This window comes from Alligator sinensis, unplaced genomic scaffold, assembly GCF_000455745.1.
Source record: "Alligator sinensis unplaced genomic scaffold, ASM45574v1 scaffold1544_1, whole genome shotgun sequence".
Classification (NCBI taxonomy): domain Eukaryota; kingdom Metazoa; phylum Chordata; order Crocodylia; family Alligatoridae; genus Alligator; species Alligator sinensis.
In genome coordinates, this window is record NW_005843630.1 from 55,347 (window position 1) to 70,154 (window position 14,808).

A 14,808-nucleotide genomic window follows, 5' to 3' on the forward strand; every position below is an offset into this window, starting at 1 on the left:
CGGAGGTCGACTGAATGTGGTGCAGCCAATGTGAGGAACTTTCCCTTGTGCCAATAATGCTTCTCCAAAAAACAGCTCAGGAAGGTGGGGAATTGACCCCTGGGGAGGTGCAGTAATATTATTCCTTTCTCCATGTTCCAAGAGAAACACAAGTGAGAGGATTTGATTTCTTCCTCGGGCTTCGCCAGTTCTGAATCATGTTCCGTATTTGCCCCGTTAACGTCGTCTCACAAAGAAACCTGGGTCCGGCAGGCACTTTCAACATGTAAGCTTTATGCAAACAATTACAGAGCTTTTGTTGCGTGTGATCTAAGCCAGGAAGCGTGAAATTGCATGTGAAGAGGCAGAGGCCGGAAACCGTAAGGAACAGTCATGCAGAGAATAGGGTTAAAAGGCTGAAATAGCAAAGCAAAACTGGATGCGCAGCAGGGAGGGAGAATAAAAGGCCAGTGAGATGGAGCCTCTATGTGATAGGCCTCAGAGGCGAGCTTGTACACGGGTTGTGTGCCTGGCTGTGTTCTGAGCTGCCCACTGTTCAGGGAAAGCAGTTTTGCTGATGGTTGGGGGCATCTAATGGCCCTCTAGATGGATTGCTCCCTAGCATCAGATGGGATCCCCCAGGAGGGCCACTTCTCTCTGATGTCTGTTAATGAACAGCATGGATTCGGGAAGAGCCAAGATGTGTAGTACACTTCATTCCCTCTCCTGAATTAGCCTGCTGGGGCTGGTGGAAAGATGGGAGAGAAACACCCTGGCTTCAGTCCTGCTACCCAGGGTCCCTAGACAGTAGCACAGCAAGCACAGGTTGGTGCCTGAATGAACACACCAGACAAGCCTTTGTATGCTCGGAGGACAAAAGACAAAGAGGAGCATTCTCAGCAGCTGCTAGAGAAATTCCTGATAAGATAGAGAGGAAGCAAAGAGCCCAAAGGAATTTGCAAATAAAAGGCCAAGGCTGGATAGAAGCAGCTTGGCATCTGTGGCTGGCTCAGAAGTCCAGGAGCCTCCTTATTGCAAGGATGTTGACCTCTCCTTGCTGTTGGGCTTTCAGGGCTAGAGAGTAACCTGAGGCCACTCTGCCTGCTGGTGTGCCCATGGCTTGTCTCTTAGGAAAAGCCTGCCTTTGTCAGTACCTGCCAGTATTTCTCTGCTCCTTTCCGACACCCAGGCAGAGCCTCAACACTGGAAGGCAGGCCTCTGACGGAGGGTGCACGGGTGAAGCTTGTTGTCCCAGAACGGTCTGGATTACATGGACTTTGCTCAGGGCAGGCTGATCTTGTTTGGAATCTCACGTGCCCATTTGGCACGGTAGCTTTCTCTTGCAAAGAACAGCACCAGCTTGATCTACAGATTGACTGCGGGTAAGGCGAGGTGACTGACTGGATTTGTGGCTTGTAGGACGGTACCCTGTTCTAGGATTTAGAGACTTCTGAAGAGTAGGATATTGCCCTCTTCAAAGCCTGAATGAGTGGTTTTCAGACACCGGCTTCCTTAGGACATATGGACTTAACAAACTCCTTCCTGTCTTGCAGCAGCAGGACATTACCAGTGTCCTTGTCTCCTGCTTTACCTGGAGCAGGTCAGAGGGTGTTCTTGGTGCTTTTGGGCCTGGTGGCTATGGAGGAGGGTTGCTTGTGCAGTTTGAACAGTCGAGGCAAGCACTTCTTAGGGCTGATCCTGCCCGGAGCAGGGGCCTGGACTAGCTGTGACCTCCTGAGAGCCTTGCCAGCCTGGTGGCTCTATGACTCTCTGATTTACTTCACTGTAAAAGGCATCTTTGAATGTGTTAGTGATCATATACTGAAATTCTAGTACTGAGCAGGCAACACAGGACTTAACAAGTGCCGGCAGGCTGAGCTGCATCTGCTGCAGCCTCTGGCACACATCCTATGCTCTGTCCATACCTGCCTTTTCGTTGTTCTGTCGCGCTTGACTTGTCCCATTGGGCGATTTATGGCACCGTGATGGATATTGCGTCGCTCCAGATAGACTGATTCAACTGTGTAGAACGGTGATTGTCAACCCAGGTGCTGTAGCACGCTGGGGTGTCTTGAGAGCCTTCCAAGGGTGCAACGGGGTGCCATGTAGTGCTAGCACTGTAAGGGGTGCAGTTGTAAAATCACAGACAATGAGGGCTGGATGGGACCACAGGAGGTCACATCTAGTCCGACCCCCTGCTCCAAGCAGGACCAGCCCCAACTACATCATCCCAGCCAAGGCTTTGTCTACCCGGGTCTTCAAAACCTCCAAGGATGGAGACTGCACCACCTCTCTGGGGAGCCTGGCCCAGTGCTTCATCACCCTCCTAGTGAGAGAGTTTTTCCTAATATCCAACCTCAACTTCCCTTGCTGTAACTTGAGCCCATTGCTCCTTGTTCTGTCATCTGCCCCCACTGAAAACAGTCCAGGTCCATCCTTTTTGGCTCTACCCTGCATGGAGTTGAAGGTTGCTATTAAATTCTCAGTAGTCAAAAACAAGTGAAAACTGGGAGCTGGCATTTGCTGAAGGATGCCGGGAGTCTAAAGCAGTTGAGAACCTCTGGTGTTGAATCTACTTGCTTTGACTCACGCTGATTGCCCTGGGGGACTAATTGCAGGAGGAAATGCTTTGTGGTATGTGTGGGATACTGGCTTGTGGAGCTGCTGCCCATCCCTGGCCCCCTGCTGACAGCTAAGGGATTTCTCCTTGGCTGCTGGGATAGGAGCCCATAGCATTTTATTTACAGGTCAAGGGGGTTAAAGCAGCTTTGTCCTGCCTACATTAGCAGTTTAATTGCGTTCAGCCCCAGTTCCAGTGTTCAGGGACCTGGCACTGAAGTGGTTGTACTCAGTCAGGGCTTGGGCAGTCAAGGGTGCAGTATGCCCGAGGGCAAGTCCAAAGAAACACGAGCTGAGATCTGGCTTTGACAGTGCCCAGAACTGCAGGTTCATTCATAGCACATAGGTTCTGGCAGACAGATCTTCAAGAGCTCCTCCTATGTGCTTATGAGCTTCCTAAAGTCTTGCTAGCGAAGCATGCCGGCAGTGTGATCATCAGGGCCAGCCCCTGCCTGAATTGCAAGTCTGAATTAGAGGAGAGGAAAAGTAAAATAAGGCTAACCGCACCTCAGTAAGGCTAACCGCACCTTGTCTTGCATCTACAGATGCATCACAAGCAGGTCCAGGGAAGTGATCCTTCCCCTTCATGCGGCGCTGGTCAGGTCGCGGTTGGAGTGCTGCGTCCAGTTCTGGGCGACGCAATTCAAGAGGGATGTGGCTGACATTGAGAGGGTCCAGAGGAGGGCCACTCACATGGTCAAGGGGCAGCAGGCCAGGCCCTATGGAGATAGACTAAAGGGCTGGAATCTATTCAGCCTCCACAAGAGAGGGGATCTGGTGGCTGTCTATAAACTCACCAGGGGGGACCAGCAGAAAATAGGTGAGGCTCTGTTCCCCTGGGCACCACCTGGGATAACAAGGAATAACAGCACAGATTGATTGAGAGCAGGTTCAGGCTTGATATCAGGAGGCATTACTTTATGGTTAGGGCTGCCAGGCTCTGGAATGGGCTCCCGAGGGAGGTGGTGCTCTCCCCTACCTTGGCGGACTTCAGGAGAAGGTTGGATAGATATCTGGCTGGGGTGTTATGATCCCAGCACTCGTTCTGCCTAACGCAGGGGGTCAGACTTGATAATGTGTTCAGGTCCCTTCCAACTCTAGAAACTATGAAACTATGAAAATGGTGTGTTTTCATCCTCCCCAGTGGTGGAAGAGGGCATTCCTCCCTCCCTTCCTTCTTTAGTTAATGCTGGGTGTTGGGCGAAAGACGATTCATTTTTTTTTGTTGGGCAGAGAAGAGCATGGTGCCACAAGGCCATGAAATTCCTAGGTACTGTGATCCAAGATGCTTGTTCGTTTGCAGGCCACTGCTTGGGACTATCACCAGACTTGTGGCTGCCTCACCAATTTGTCTAAATCCATCCATATTAAAACCAAGCTAGAGCAGTGGTCCTTTCTGTCAGTCCCATGGCTGACCATGAGTGTGGGGCAGGAATCCCTGTGGCTGAGGTGCTACATCCCAGAAGGTATGACCCTTGCTCTTAAGTGGAAGGCAGGGTAATTTAAACCTTATAGACAAGCCAAAATAGATAGGTAGGTAGGTAGCATCATAGAATCATAGAAAGTGAGAGTGTGAAGGGACCTCAGGAGGTCACATCTAGTCCAACCCCCTGCTCCAAGTAGGACCAGCCCCAACTACATCATCCCAACCAAAGCTTTGTCCAGCCAGGTCTTAAACACCTCCAAGGATGGAGAGTCCACAGCCTCTCTGGGGAGCCTGTTCCAGTGCTTCACCACCCTCCAAGTGAGAAGGTTTTCCTAATATCTAACCTCAGCTTCCCGTGCTGCAACTTGTTCTGTCATCCGCCACCACAGAGAATGTAGCTAGATAGATATGTATGGAAATGTAGATGTCTGTATTTCTGTACCTCTTTTGGTTAGTCTATAAGTTTTAAATCTACCCTGCCTATTATTGACTTCCGACTAACATGGCTAATTATGTCCCTGGCTCTTAAAACACCTAGGGAGAAGCAAGCCAACAGCTCCCCAGCTTACACGTGTTTACTTTAGCATGGTATTCACTCACATTTCTGCCCCAGTGGTTTTGCCCTGTAGGTCAGCTGGTGCAGATGAGTTGGAGGTGGAAGTCTTCTTAGTCAGTCTTCCTGGCCTTTTCCAGGGGCAGAGCCCAGGGCAGGTTTCATAAAGAGGGAAGAGCATGGCTTTGACAGGTTTGCAGTCTGGTCTCCCAGCAGTTACTGCTAAAGATGGTCGCAATTGTAAGGACTTGCTGTTTCCAGGTCTCACTCAAGATGACAGTGAAACAAACCAGGCTTCTGTGCTGGATTTAAAGACTAAGTGCTGCAGTATTAACTAAGTGGTTCAGTGCGTCTGATCCGTCCAACACCTGTGGTACATTGCAGTGTAAAACCATCCTTCCACAGGGTCCTGCAGCCCCAACTGTATGGGCTGGGCTCAGTGCCTGCAGAAAGGGTGTGAATGGGCCCAGCTGACCCCACCTGCTTTTGAAGCAGGACCGTGCTCCCCCCTGATTACAAGTGAGCCTGGGATGCGAGCTGTGTGAAGGAGTGGGTGACCCTCTGCTGTGTCTGTTCCAGCATAACACGGGAGGCCTCATGCTCCTCTCCTTTCCTCCGTAGTGCACCAACGGGCACCTCATGTGTGCCGGCTGCTTCATCCACCTGCTGGCGGATGCCCGGCTGAAGGAGGAGCAGGCCACCTGTCCCAACTGCCGCTGTGAGATCAGCAAGAGCCTGTGTTGCCGAAACCTGGCTGTGGAGAAGGCAGTGAGCGAGCTGCCGTCAGAGTGTGGCTTCTGCATGCGGCAGTTCCCCCGCTCCTTGCTGGAGAGACACCAGAAGGAGGAGTGCCAGGACAGGTGAGCAGAACCACCATGCCACTCCTCCTGCCGTCCGTCTGTTAGTGGGCTGGGGATCAGTGCCTGTCACTTGGGGGCCAGGACAAGTCCTGGGGAGAGGAATGCATGCTCTAAAATAGGCTAGTTAGAGCACAGCGACTTGTATCTCCTTCGAAATGTGAGTGCATAATGGGAGCATCCAAAGTGAGCTTCTGGCGTGCGTTAGCGTGGCTGGCAGCAGGTGCTGGGAATGTGGGCAGCTGGATTTATCTATCTGTGGACCTGGCTGTGCTCCAGGCCTCAGGAGCTGACTTGTATTTATGTCCAGACCTTCCAGACATACGGTAGTGCAGGGGAGTGATGAAATTGGCTCTCCTGCTAAACAGTCAGCCTGGGTCCCAGCAGGCTTTGTGGGGAGCTGCGGAACCCCTCGGGCAGCAACCCCCAACCGTCACTGGCCCATGGGCAACTATAGCATGAAGGTATGCGCAGGGGTAGGTCCAGCGTCAAGTGACCTTGCAGGAAAAATGTTGCCTGTAAGCTGCAGGTTGGGGGAATCCACACCTTCGAGTGACCAGTGTCAAGGCAGAAAGGACCCCTGTGAGCAACATTGGGTCTTATTCTCTTGTAGCTTGTGATTTTCCAAACAGATCTGTGCTGAGGAGCTGACCAAGGGAAGGTTGAATGCTGACACCCATTTTCACATGCCACAAAGCATGGTGTCCGTTCCACCCTGACTGATGCAGCAGCATACGTGCACTCTATACAGATTATCTTCAGTTGTTAGGTGTTGCAGAAACCTAGGGAGGGTGAAAAATTGAGACCAAGGAAGATTAGAAGCATGGACAGGCAAGCAATTACAGGAGATTCATCTCAAGGAAAATTGAGGGGTTTGAGTGCGAGTGAGGGGTTTGAGGCCATGGAGTGACTTTCCAGACTCTGTAGGTCTGTTCTTGAGGCATTGGACAAGGCACCAAGTTGCAGTAGGTCCATGATGTGGGGATGGCACAGATGGGACTGCCGAGAATCAAGCACTCCAGCTTTAATGCTGGTTATTCACAAGGGACTGGGGCTGCAGGTCACGGTATGTAAAAGAGGTGAAATACAGACATTTCAGTGTGCTCCGGGGCTTGGCTGCAGTATGCTGTGCTCCTCTCCATAGGGCTCTAAGAGAGACTTCCGCTGGACTGTAGATACTCATGTGATGGCCTCAGAGGAGGCTTGTTAGGTTCTTACAGCCTGCATCTCCCCTCACTGTGCATCTCTGAGCAGCCGGAAGCCAGCAGGGTGCATCTTGTAAGCAGCCTAAAATAGCTCAAAGCAAACTGGCTGGGCCTCAACAGCTGTTTTGGTGCAGAAGAATTCGTAGCACAGTGTTGCTGGATGTAAGCAGCACCCTGGTGAGCACTGTGGTCATACTAACTTGTGCCGCTTGAGCCTTAGCCCATGTCCAGAAAGCCATGGCTATCTATGGGAGAGGCTGGGCTCCATGACTCCGTATGCAGGCTTGGCTGTTGTCAGCGCTCTTCCATCTTAAGGTCCTGATTACAGATAGTCCTGACAGCCCAGATCACCTGGGTCATGTTGCTGGTAGAGGAGACTTGCTGCTTTGCTCTGTCCTCATGTCTGTATAGCTCTGCAGGGGATGAAGAGATCCCTGCAAACCCTCCATGAACTTCTCTGGGATCTCATAAAACAACAGGTGCTGAAGAAGCCCCAGGGTTCCTTCGTGCTTGAGTAACTCCCGAGCAAACGGGGTTTGTTAAGCCAGTCACTGTGAACATCAGTTTAGCTTTAGTCCCTGTTTTGAAAGACATAAGAAGTGAGCTTTAGCCCACAAAAGCTTGTTCTATAAATATGTATCTACTTTAATTAGTCTATAACGCACAAATCTTCCCTGCCTTCTGCTTGAATAACTACAGCCAAACCAGGGAGATTGCAAAAGCACAAAGCTCTTCAGCAGGGATAGCAGCCCTGGCTGTCAGCATCCCCAAGGTTCAGCGAGGGTTTTGGTAGCCTGGGTTGTACTTGCTGTTCTTTCTGGCTGGTTTAATTTGTTTCATAGGGTCCTCAGCTGATCATGCCCTAAATATTCTCATTCCCAAAGCCTCGTTTGCTACTTGTGCATCCCATCCTGAGCGCAGCACCCGCACACAAGCCAGGCAGGGACTCAGGTTAAGAACATCAGCAGGGCCATACTGAGTCAGACCAGTGAGCCATCTAGCCCAATATCCTGTCGCTGACAGTTGTACGAGTGGATGCTAGAGGGAGAGCATTGAACTGGCTAGATCTAGAGATTGATCTGTCCCCTATTAGTACCCTCCCTGGCTTCCACCATTATTGGTTTAGAGGAAACATCTTCACCTGTTCTGTTCTGTTCAGCACCTAGGAATAGATCCATCATCCGTGAATTTATCCAGACCCTTGTTGAGCCTGGTTCTGCCTCCACCACCTCCTGCATCAGTGAATCCCACAAGTTAACTATGCCTTGCATAAAAAATACTTTCTCATTAGTTTTAAATCTGACTCCTACTAGTTTCAGTGGGTGCCCCTAGTTGTAGTGTTCTGGGATCCTGTTGGGACCCTGTTCCCTTGGCCCACACCCTTCCTGATCTCAGTCATTGACCCCCCGCTTTGTGTCCTCCTCTTCCTCACAGGGTGACTCAGTGCAAGTACAAACGGATCGGGTGCCCATGGCAGGGGCCATACCATGAGCTGACTGTGCACGAAGCCGAGTGTACGCACCCAACAAAGACCGGGAACGAACTGATGGAGATTCTGGATGAAATGGACCAAACGCATAAAAAAGAAATGCAGCTGTATAACAGCATCTTCAGCCTGCTGAGCTTTGAGAAGATTGGCTATACAGGTAATCACACAGGCAGGGGGCTCAGACACACAATGTTTTCAGTGTGTTCCTTTTGGCCCTGATGTCACATACATACTGATGACACCTGTTTTTCTTATGTAACGTGCAGTGGCTGTTTCTGTAGATCAGAAGAGCTGGGCTGTGCTGAGCCGACAGTAACAGCAGTGCTTCTGTCCCAGTAGTGGCCCAAGGAACATCCCTCTCTGCTTGACAGTGGGGCGCATCTCGTGTCCCTGCTCTCTTCGCGGTGCTGGGCGGAGATGGAGGGGTGCGTAGCATGTTGAGCCTTGGCTCGAAAGCAGCAAATTTCACTGTCCCGGCGTCAGGTGGGATTTTGATTCAGGAGGCGAATGCAAGATCCCTGGTTCTTGGACTGGTGAAGACTGGACCTGGTTCAAAGGTTCTGTGCGTGGGCTCTGGGCAGGAGCTGACCTCAGTTCTCCTGGAGCTGCTTCCCCGATGGCTCATCCAGTGAGCGGTCTGGGTGCCGAGCGCGGAGGAAGGCCTCCTCCCTAGCTGCAGGTAAGGTGCCGTAGTTGCATCCACCGATTGCCGGACCAGCCCAGAATGATAAGCATCTCAAAGCAGTGTTGCCTGTGACGGTTGTGTGTTTTGCCGCGAGTGAAAGGGACATGGGACAGCGTCCTGCTGACAGAGCCCTGGTCTCTCATCTGCCGCATCCTTGTCCCGGGAACCCGGGGTAGTAATAACTTGACATGCAACAGCCAAAGTGACCCACGCGCTAGGCTTCCCATGCCCAGCGAGCGGTAATGACGGCTCCTCACATTCTGCTTGGACTCCTCCTGTGCAGTGGAGCCGTTGGCCAGGCTGGTGTTATCTCTCACTAGGCATCTCCATGCTCTTTGTTCTGCCCTCTGTGTCTGGAGAGCAGTTCGTGGCACCGTAACATTTGTTGTTTCTCCTACTTGAGCACCTCCAGGTCCAGCTTTTTCCCAGGGCTGGGAAAAACCTAGTGGAAAGCTCTCAAGTGCCTGCCTAAAATCACAGTAGCTTTGAGGGATGGGTGGGGTGGTGAGAAAAGGGGATGACCAGGGAATCAGTGGGTCAGCGGTGCAGTAAGACACAGAGTTGAATGGCTAACCCAGGTAAGCTCGCTACTTTCTTGGTACATCATTGTCAAAATCTGGCCGTCCTACAACTGCTGTTCAAGGCTTGTTTTTGGTGTAAGTCCTGGGAGGTCGTTTACATGGACGAGACTCTGTCAGGAGGGTGTGGAGGGAGAAGTTCAGGGGTGGGGAAACCGCATTTCCCTCATCCAAAATACTTCCCTGCTCTGGAGAGAAGATTCCCAGGCTTGGCCTGCCTTCCTCAGCCCCGAGGGGCAGGGGAGGTTCTGCTGCAGCAGAGGGAAGCTGCAGGCAGAAACATTTGAGATGAAAGGCTGTTCCAGGTCCATTTGCCTATCACCATGGAGGTAGACAGGTGGTGTCCCGCTGTTGTTCTAGCCCATCCGTTGCATCCATTTCTTTGCTTTGTAGCGCTGAAGCGGAGTCCTTTGGGAACGTTCCCTAGGCCAGCGTGTGTCACGTGAAGCGTGCTAGGAGCCCAGGTCATGAAAACCAAACAGTCTTGGTAGTCGATTCCCATCCTTCAGTTTCTGATTCCCCAGCACGGCGTGGGTCGGTGCCAACGGACGTGGCTGAGCAGTTGGCTCCGAGGAGAGAAGTTCCGTTTTGCACCATGGTAGTGCCCACGCTTTGAACTCACGCACGGGTGCAGAACACGGTTGCTGCCTAGTGACCGAGACGGCCTCAGCTGGGCCGTGGCGGCGGTATGGGGGCTGAGCCCTCGCGGGATAAGTTAGCTCAGGGTGAGCACTTTTGAGAATGGGGCAGAGCAGACATTGTGGTTGACCCCCATTTTGTGTTGCCAAACACAGTGCAGCAGTGTCCGGGGGACCGGAGCTGCCCTTAGAAGCCCTTTGCCCTTCGGAGGAGCTGGGTGTTAGCAATAAAACTTCTTGATGCCTGGAGGTATGGTTGGACTCTGGAGCTTATCTGTAGGAACCGGTAGTAAAATGATGGTGTACCTCAAAGCACTGGGTTACAAATGTTGTGTAGCTTGAATAACTGATCACCTCCTTTGTCCAGGTATTGCCTGCCGTGCTCTTCTAACTCTCTTCGGGAATCAGTGAAGACTGTAACTATGTCTGAAATGCACCTAAAGGTTCATTGCACCTGTAGCGATGCTGTGAGAGTCCATGGTTTGTACAGCAAAGACTTGCAACAGTGCAACAATGTGCTTGTTCAAAGGTGCTAGATTTGGAAAAACTCTGTTGCATGATGGACCCTGGTGGGAAAGGGGTAAATGGACTGATGGCGGACTGTACCGGGGAAGGTGTGGCTGGCTTTTACATTTGCACAGTGCACTGGCAAAATCTTACTTGGAACTTCTCTACCCAATGTATTTATCGTACGTCTTTATGTATCGAAACCCGGGATTCTCTGTACCTTACCGAACCTCGAGGTCTGTATTTCACGTGCCCTATTCTTCGGTGTTGCGCTGTGGCGATGCATACTTGTGCCTTACGACCTTGTTGACAGATCTGTATGCATAATCCCAATAAAACGTGCGTTGTTATCTGAACTGCATCCTGTCTGTGTGTTCGACTTGTTTCTAAGCACTCCTGTCTCAGGGTGGGACCACCCACCGCCCCTCCAAAAGCTGAATTCACTGCACTCTCGGGGGCTCTTCATGCTGAGCATTGTCTGACAGATCAGGAGGGATTTGGAGGTCACCTCCGTCTCGCCATTCTTGATGGCACGTTTTATCAGGTCTGCTTCCACCACCGCCTAGTTTGGTACAGCCGTATGCTGTGTGCTGCACCCCAACTCCAGAAGCTGACATGAGTTTGATATGTAGCTGCTAATTCAGATGCAAGGATGTGCTCTGTGACACCACTAAGCAACTTGTGAAACTCAGCACCCACAAGATAGGACTGTGGCCAGGAATGTAGGAAGCCTGAGAAAAGAGATGAGATGGATCGTTAGCAAGAACATCGACTTCCCCCTTCACACGCAGATTTCGATGAGAGATGCACCTCGCGCACCGGAGATGAGGAGGGGGCCTCCTGGCGGGCGGGCAGGGGGTTCTGAAGCTGTGCATTCAGGGGGTTTCTTCAGACTACCTTGTCAGCATCTGGGCTTGGGGAAATGGGCCTCGAGGCTGGATGCCCCGTTGGTCCAATTCCTCTCGTTGAGAAGGTTGTGTATTCAGTTGATTTGACTCATGCTGTGTGTATTTCTATTCCCAACCCCCTCCATTCCCCTTCCCTCAGTCTTATGCATCTTGAAAGTGCTTCCTGTATTAACGTTTTCATTGGAGTATTCAAGTGCATTGAGTTCCACCCCCAGAAGTCATGTTTCTCCTGACACTAATTGGCTTTCAGTGGCCCATCCACTCCCAGTTGTCTCCTTCCGTCATGTCAAGAAGGGTCCTGCACTGTAGCGACAGGTAATTCGAGCATGATGGTCAGGCTGCCAGCGGCTCTGGTTAATTGTCTGTGTTTTCTCCCCCGCCCTCTTTTGTTCTGTTGCAGAAGTTCAGTTCCGTCCCTACAGAACAGACGACTTCATCACGCGCCTCTACTACGAGACGCCCAGGTTCACCGTGCTGAACCAGACCTGGGTGCTCAAGGCCCGCGTCAATGACTCTGAGCGCAACCCCAACCTGTCCTGCAAGCGCACTCTCTCCTTCCAGCTCATTCTGAAAAGCAAGATCAACTCCCCTATGGAGTGCTCCTTCCTGCTCCTCAAGGGACCCTACGACGATGTGAAAATCAACCCTGTGATCTATCACTTTGTCTTTACCAATGAAAACAATGAGACGGATTACGTGCCGCTCCCCATCATAGACTCCGTGGAATGTAACAAACTGCTGGCGGCCAAGAACATCAACTTGCGGCTTTTTATATTCCAGATACAGAAATAGGCAAGGCTTAGTTATGCTGGAAGTTACCAAGAAAGCGCCACTGAACCACAGTTACCTCGTATGGCTGCCTGTGCCAGTTGTGATCTCACACTAATTCGATCATTTGAAAAAAAACAAAAAGGAAACGAAAGCAAAGCGTCTGCATGTGTATGCAACAGCGTAAGCAGTCACCGCCTCCCTCCTCCTTCCCCTTTCCCCATCTGCACTAGGGACAGCCAGGAACGGAGCCAGACCCCTCCTGGAGGGCTGGCATGGGGGGGACTGGCAGCCGGGTGCCCCCTGGTTGCGGCTGAGTGAAGAGCGCTCTGGAACGCAAGTCGGGGAGCCGTGGCTCCGACCCGTTCTGCTGTGCCACGGAGGAGCAGAGGGATGGTGTTGTGGTTAAGTGTGTGGCCATGGTGTTGCAGCGTGGGGGCTGTGGAGGGGGTGGTTTTACCTGTATCTCCTCCTCCTTCCAGCCGCCCATTGGTATGAACGAACCCCGATAACTGTTAGCGTCCCATTTCGGTTATGGGGCGGGGAGTGCTGGGGCAGCTCTCTCTGGAAGACAGGGCTGGGGAGCGCGGAGTTTCTTACCGGATGTGCAGCGTGGGGCCTCTCTCTCTTTTACTAGTTAGAATAAAAACCTGGGGATTTTTCAGTCGGTCCTATTTTTCTTTCCTTTCAGAAGGTGCCAGCCAGTGGTTTGGGGAGCTTCTGCCCATGGGGTTGAAGTTCCACCCTCCAGTGGGAAGGGGTGGAGGCAGGGAGAGGCAATGTTACTGTAGTGCATTACGTTTGAAAAAGTTCCAAAGAACCCAACCCCCCATTGTATATAGTTTGTACAAACTAACCCTTCATTCCAGTATTCCTTCCCCTGGCCACGGGGTCCAGCCGTTAACTGTTGCAATGGTTTGTCGTGGAAGAGTCGGAGAGGCACGGTGAGGATGACAAAAGGCCTACACTGGACATTGCACGATCTCCTCTGGAGTTGTGACACAGACCTCCTGGACTGAGCCGGCTTTCCTGGTAATTCCCAAGCAAAGATACCTTGACTGTCTAGGAACGTAGAAGTGGGTTTATTGGACTGTTCTGGTGGCCAGTGGATCAGAACGGTTCTTAGTCCTCTTCCCCCACAAGTGACATCATGGGATGATACAGACAGAGCGCCGTCTCTCAGATTCATTTTGTATTGCCCTTCACGGAGAAATAACCGAGAGGCCATTTCATTTCTTTCCGCAGCTGCGTGCAACATAGTGCAGGCTGACATTTTACCTGAGACCAGAGGAGCTCCGTAGACACCGAATCTAAATTCGCTCAGCCCTTTCGGAATGCAGGGTGAAATTCTGTCCCTTTCCGGTTTTGCCAAAACTTGATTTTCTTGCAAAACAGGAAAAAAAAAAGAGTTCCAGGCTCTTCTAGCAATTATGCAATTTTACAGTGTGATAAATATTTTTTATATATTGACTATATGCCGCATGTTTATGGACAGGGATAGTGCAGCCACTCACCAAATCGTGAAGAGATCTACAGGGATGTGTCATTTGATGCTGTTTTTAAGACGTTTTAAATGTGGGGTGCTACGGGGGGGTGGGTGAGAACTGCATCACAAACTCATTCGTACCGTATGTCCAAGGTCAGCCACCTCATTGATGTGCCCATCAAAGAAGTCACGCTGAGCGGTAGGGGGTTTTGTTTTTTAAGGGGGTAACTGGACAGGATTTGATGCAACTCAGGGGCTGGCAGCGTGACCCAGCTGGGGTCACAAGTGGGCTGGCTCTAGACCTCCCCCCCTCTCCCCGCTTCTCTGCTGCCCAGGGCGGATCTGATATCAGGAGGCAGGCTGGACATCAGGAGGCGCTACTTCACAGTCAGGGCGGCTAGGACCTGAAACCAACTTCCAAGAGAAGTGGTGCTGGCTCCTACCCTGGGGATCTTTAAGAGGAGGTTAGATGAACACCTTGCTGGGGTTGTTTGTCCCTAGTGCTTTTTCCTGCCATGGCAGGGGGTCGGACTTGATGATCTGCTCAGGTCCCTTCCAACCCAACCAACTATGAAACTATGATGGCTCCGTGAGCCGGATCCGGCCTGCAGGCTCTCGGCTGCCAACCCCTGACGTAGCTGAGGCACGTCTCTTGCGGACACTGCCCTCAGCAAAGCCGTCTTGGTTTCACTTGCTGTCATGCCACCTTCTCCACTCCAGGTTTTCATTCGGGATCATGTCAGTTTTTCAGCCAAGCTTTTTTACTTTCCGTCACGGGCCTTTCGAAAGGCAAAGGCCTGTGGGAGTCGGAGCCCTTTTGTTGATAATTTGCCGAGCCTGTCTGCTGTGCCCCCTGGAATAGGAGAATGGTTTGAGTGTGAAGCCTAGTCAGTAGTCTTAATGGTTTCTTAGTGCTGTCTTCTAAAGAGTCGTAGAGTGTAGTGGTGCCAAGGGAAGGTCTTGCTGCCACGTGCAAGCCACTCGTTCAGACTGCTCAGCCAGGACGGAGAAGGGAGCTTTGTGAAATGCTCCGCGAGAGCTGCTGGTGTTCCTCCCCAGGCCGAGGGCTGGTGGCAGAGCCAGTTCCCATAAGGCTCGGCCCTTCCTTCC

General features: G+C 51.7%; 1 protein-coding gene across 1 annotated transcript; it reads left to right on the plus strand.

Annotated features, from left to right (window-relative positions):
• The first annotated feature begins 4,805 nt into the window (after positions 1-4,805).
• On the plus strand, positions 4,806-13,685 carry LOC106721804 (cysteine and histidine-rich protein 1-A). Its single transcript, XM_014527548.2, has 4 exons — positions 4,806-4,817; positions 5,199-5,437; positions 8,074-8,285; positions 11,845-13,685. The coding sequence occupies exons 1-4, from the start codon at positions 4,806-4,808 to the stop codon at positions 12,234-12,236; spliced, it is 855 nt and encodes a 284-aa protein (XP_014383034.1). The 3' UTR covers positions 12,237-13,685.
• Positions 13,686-14,808: the final 1,123 nt, after the last annotated feature.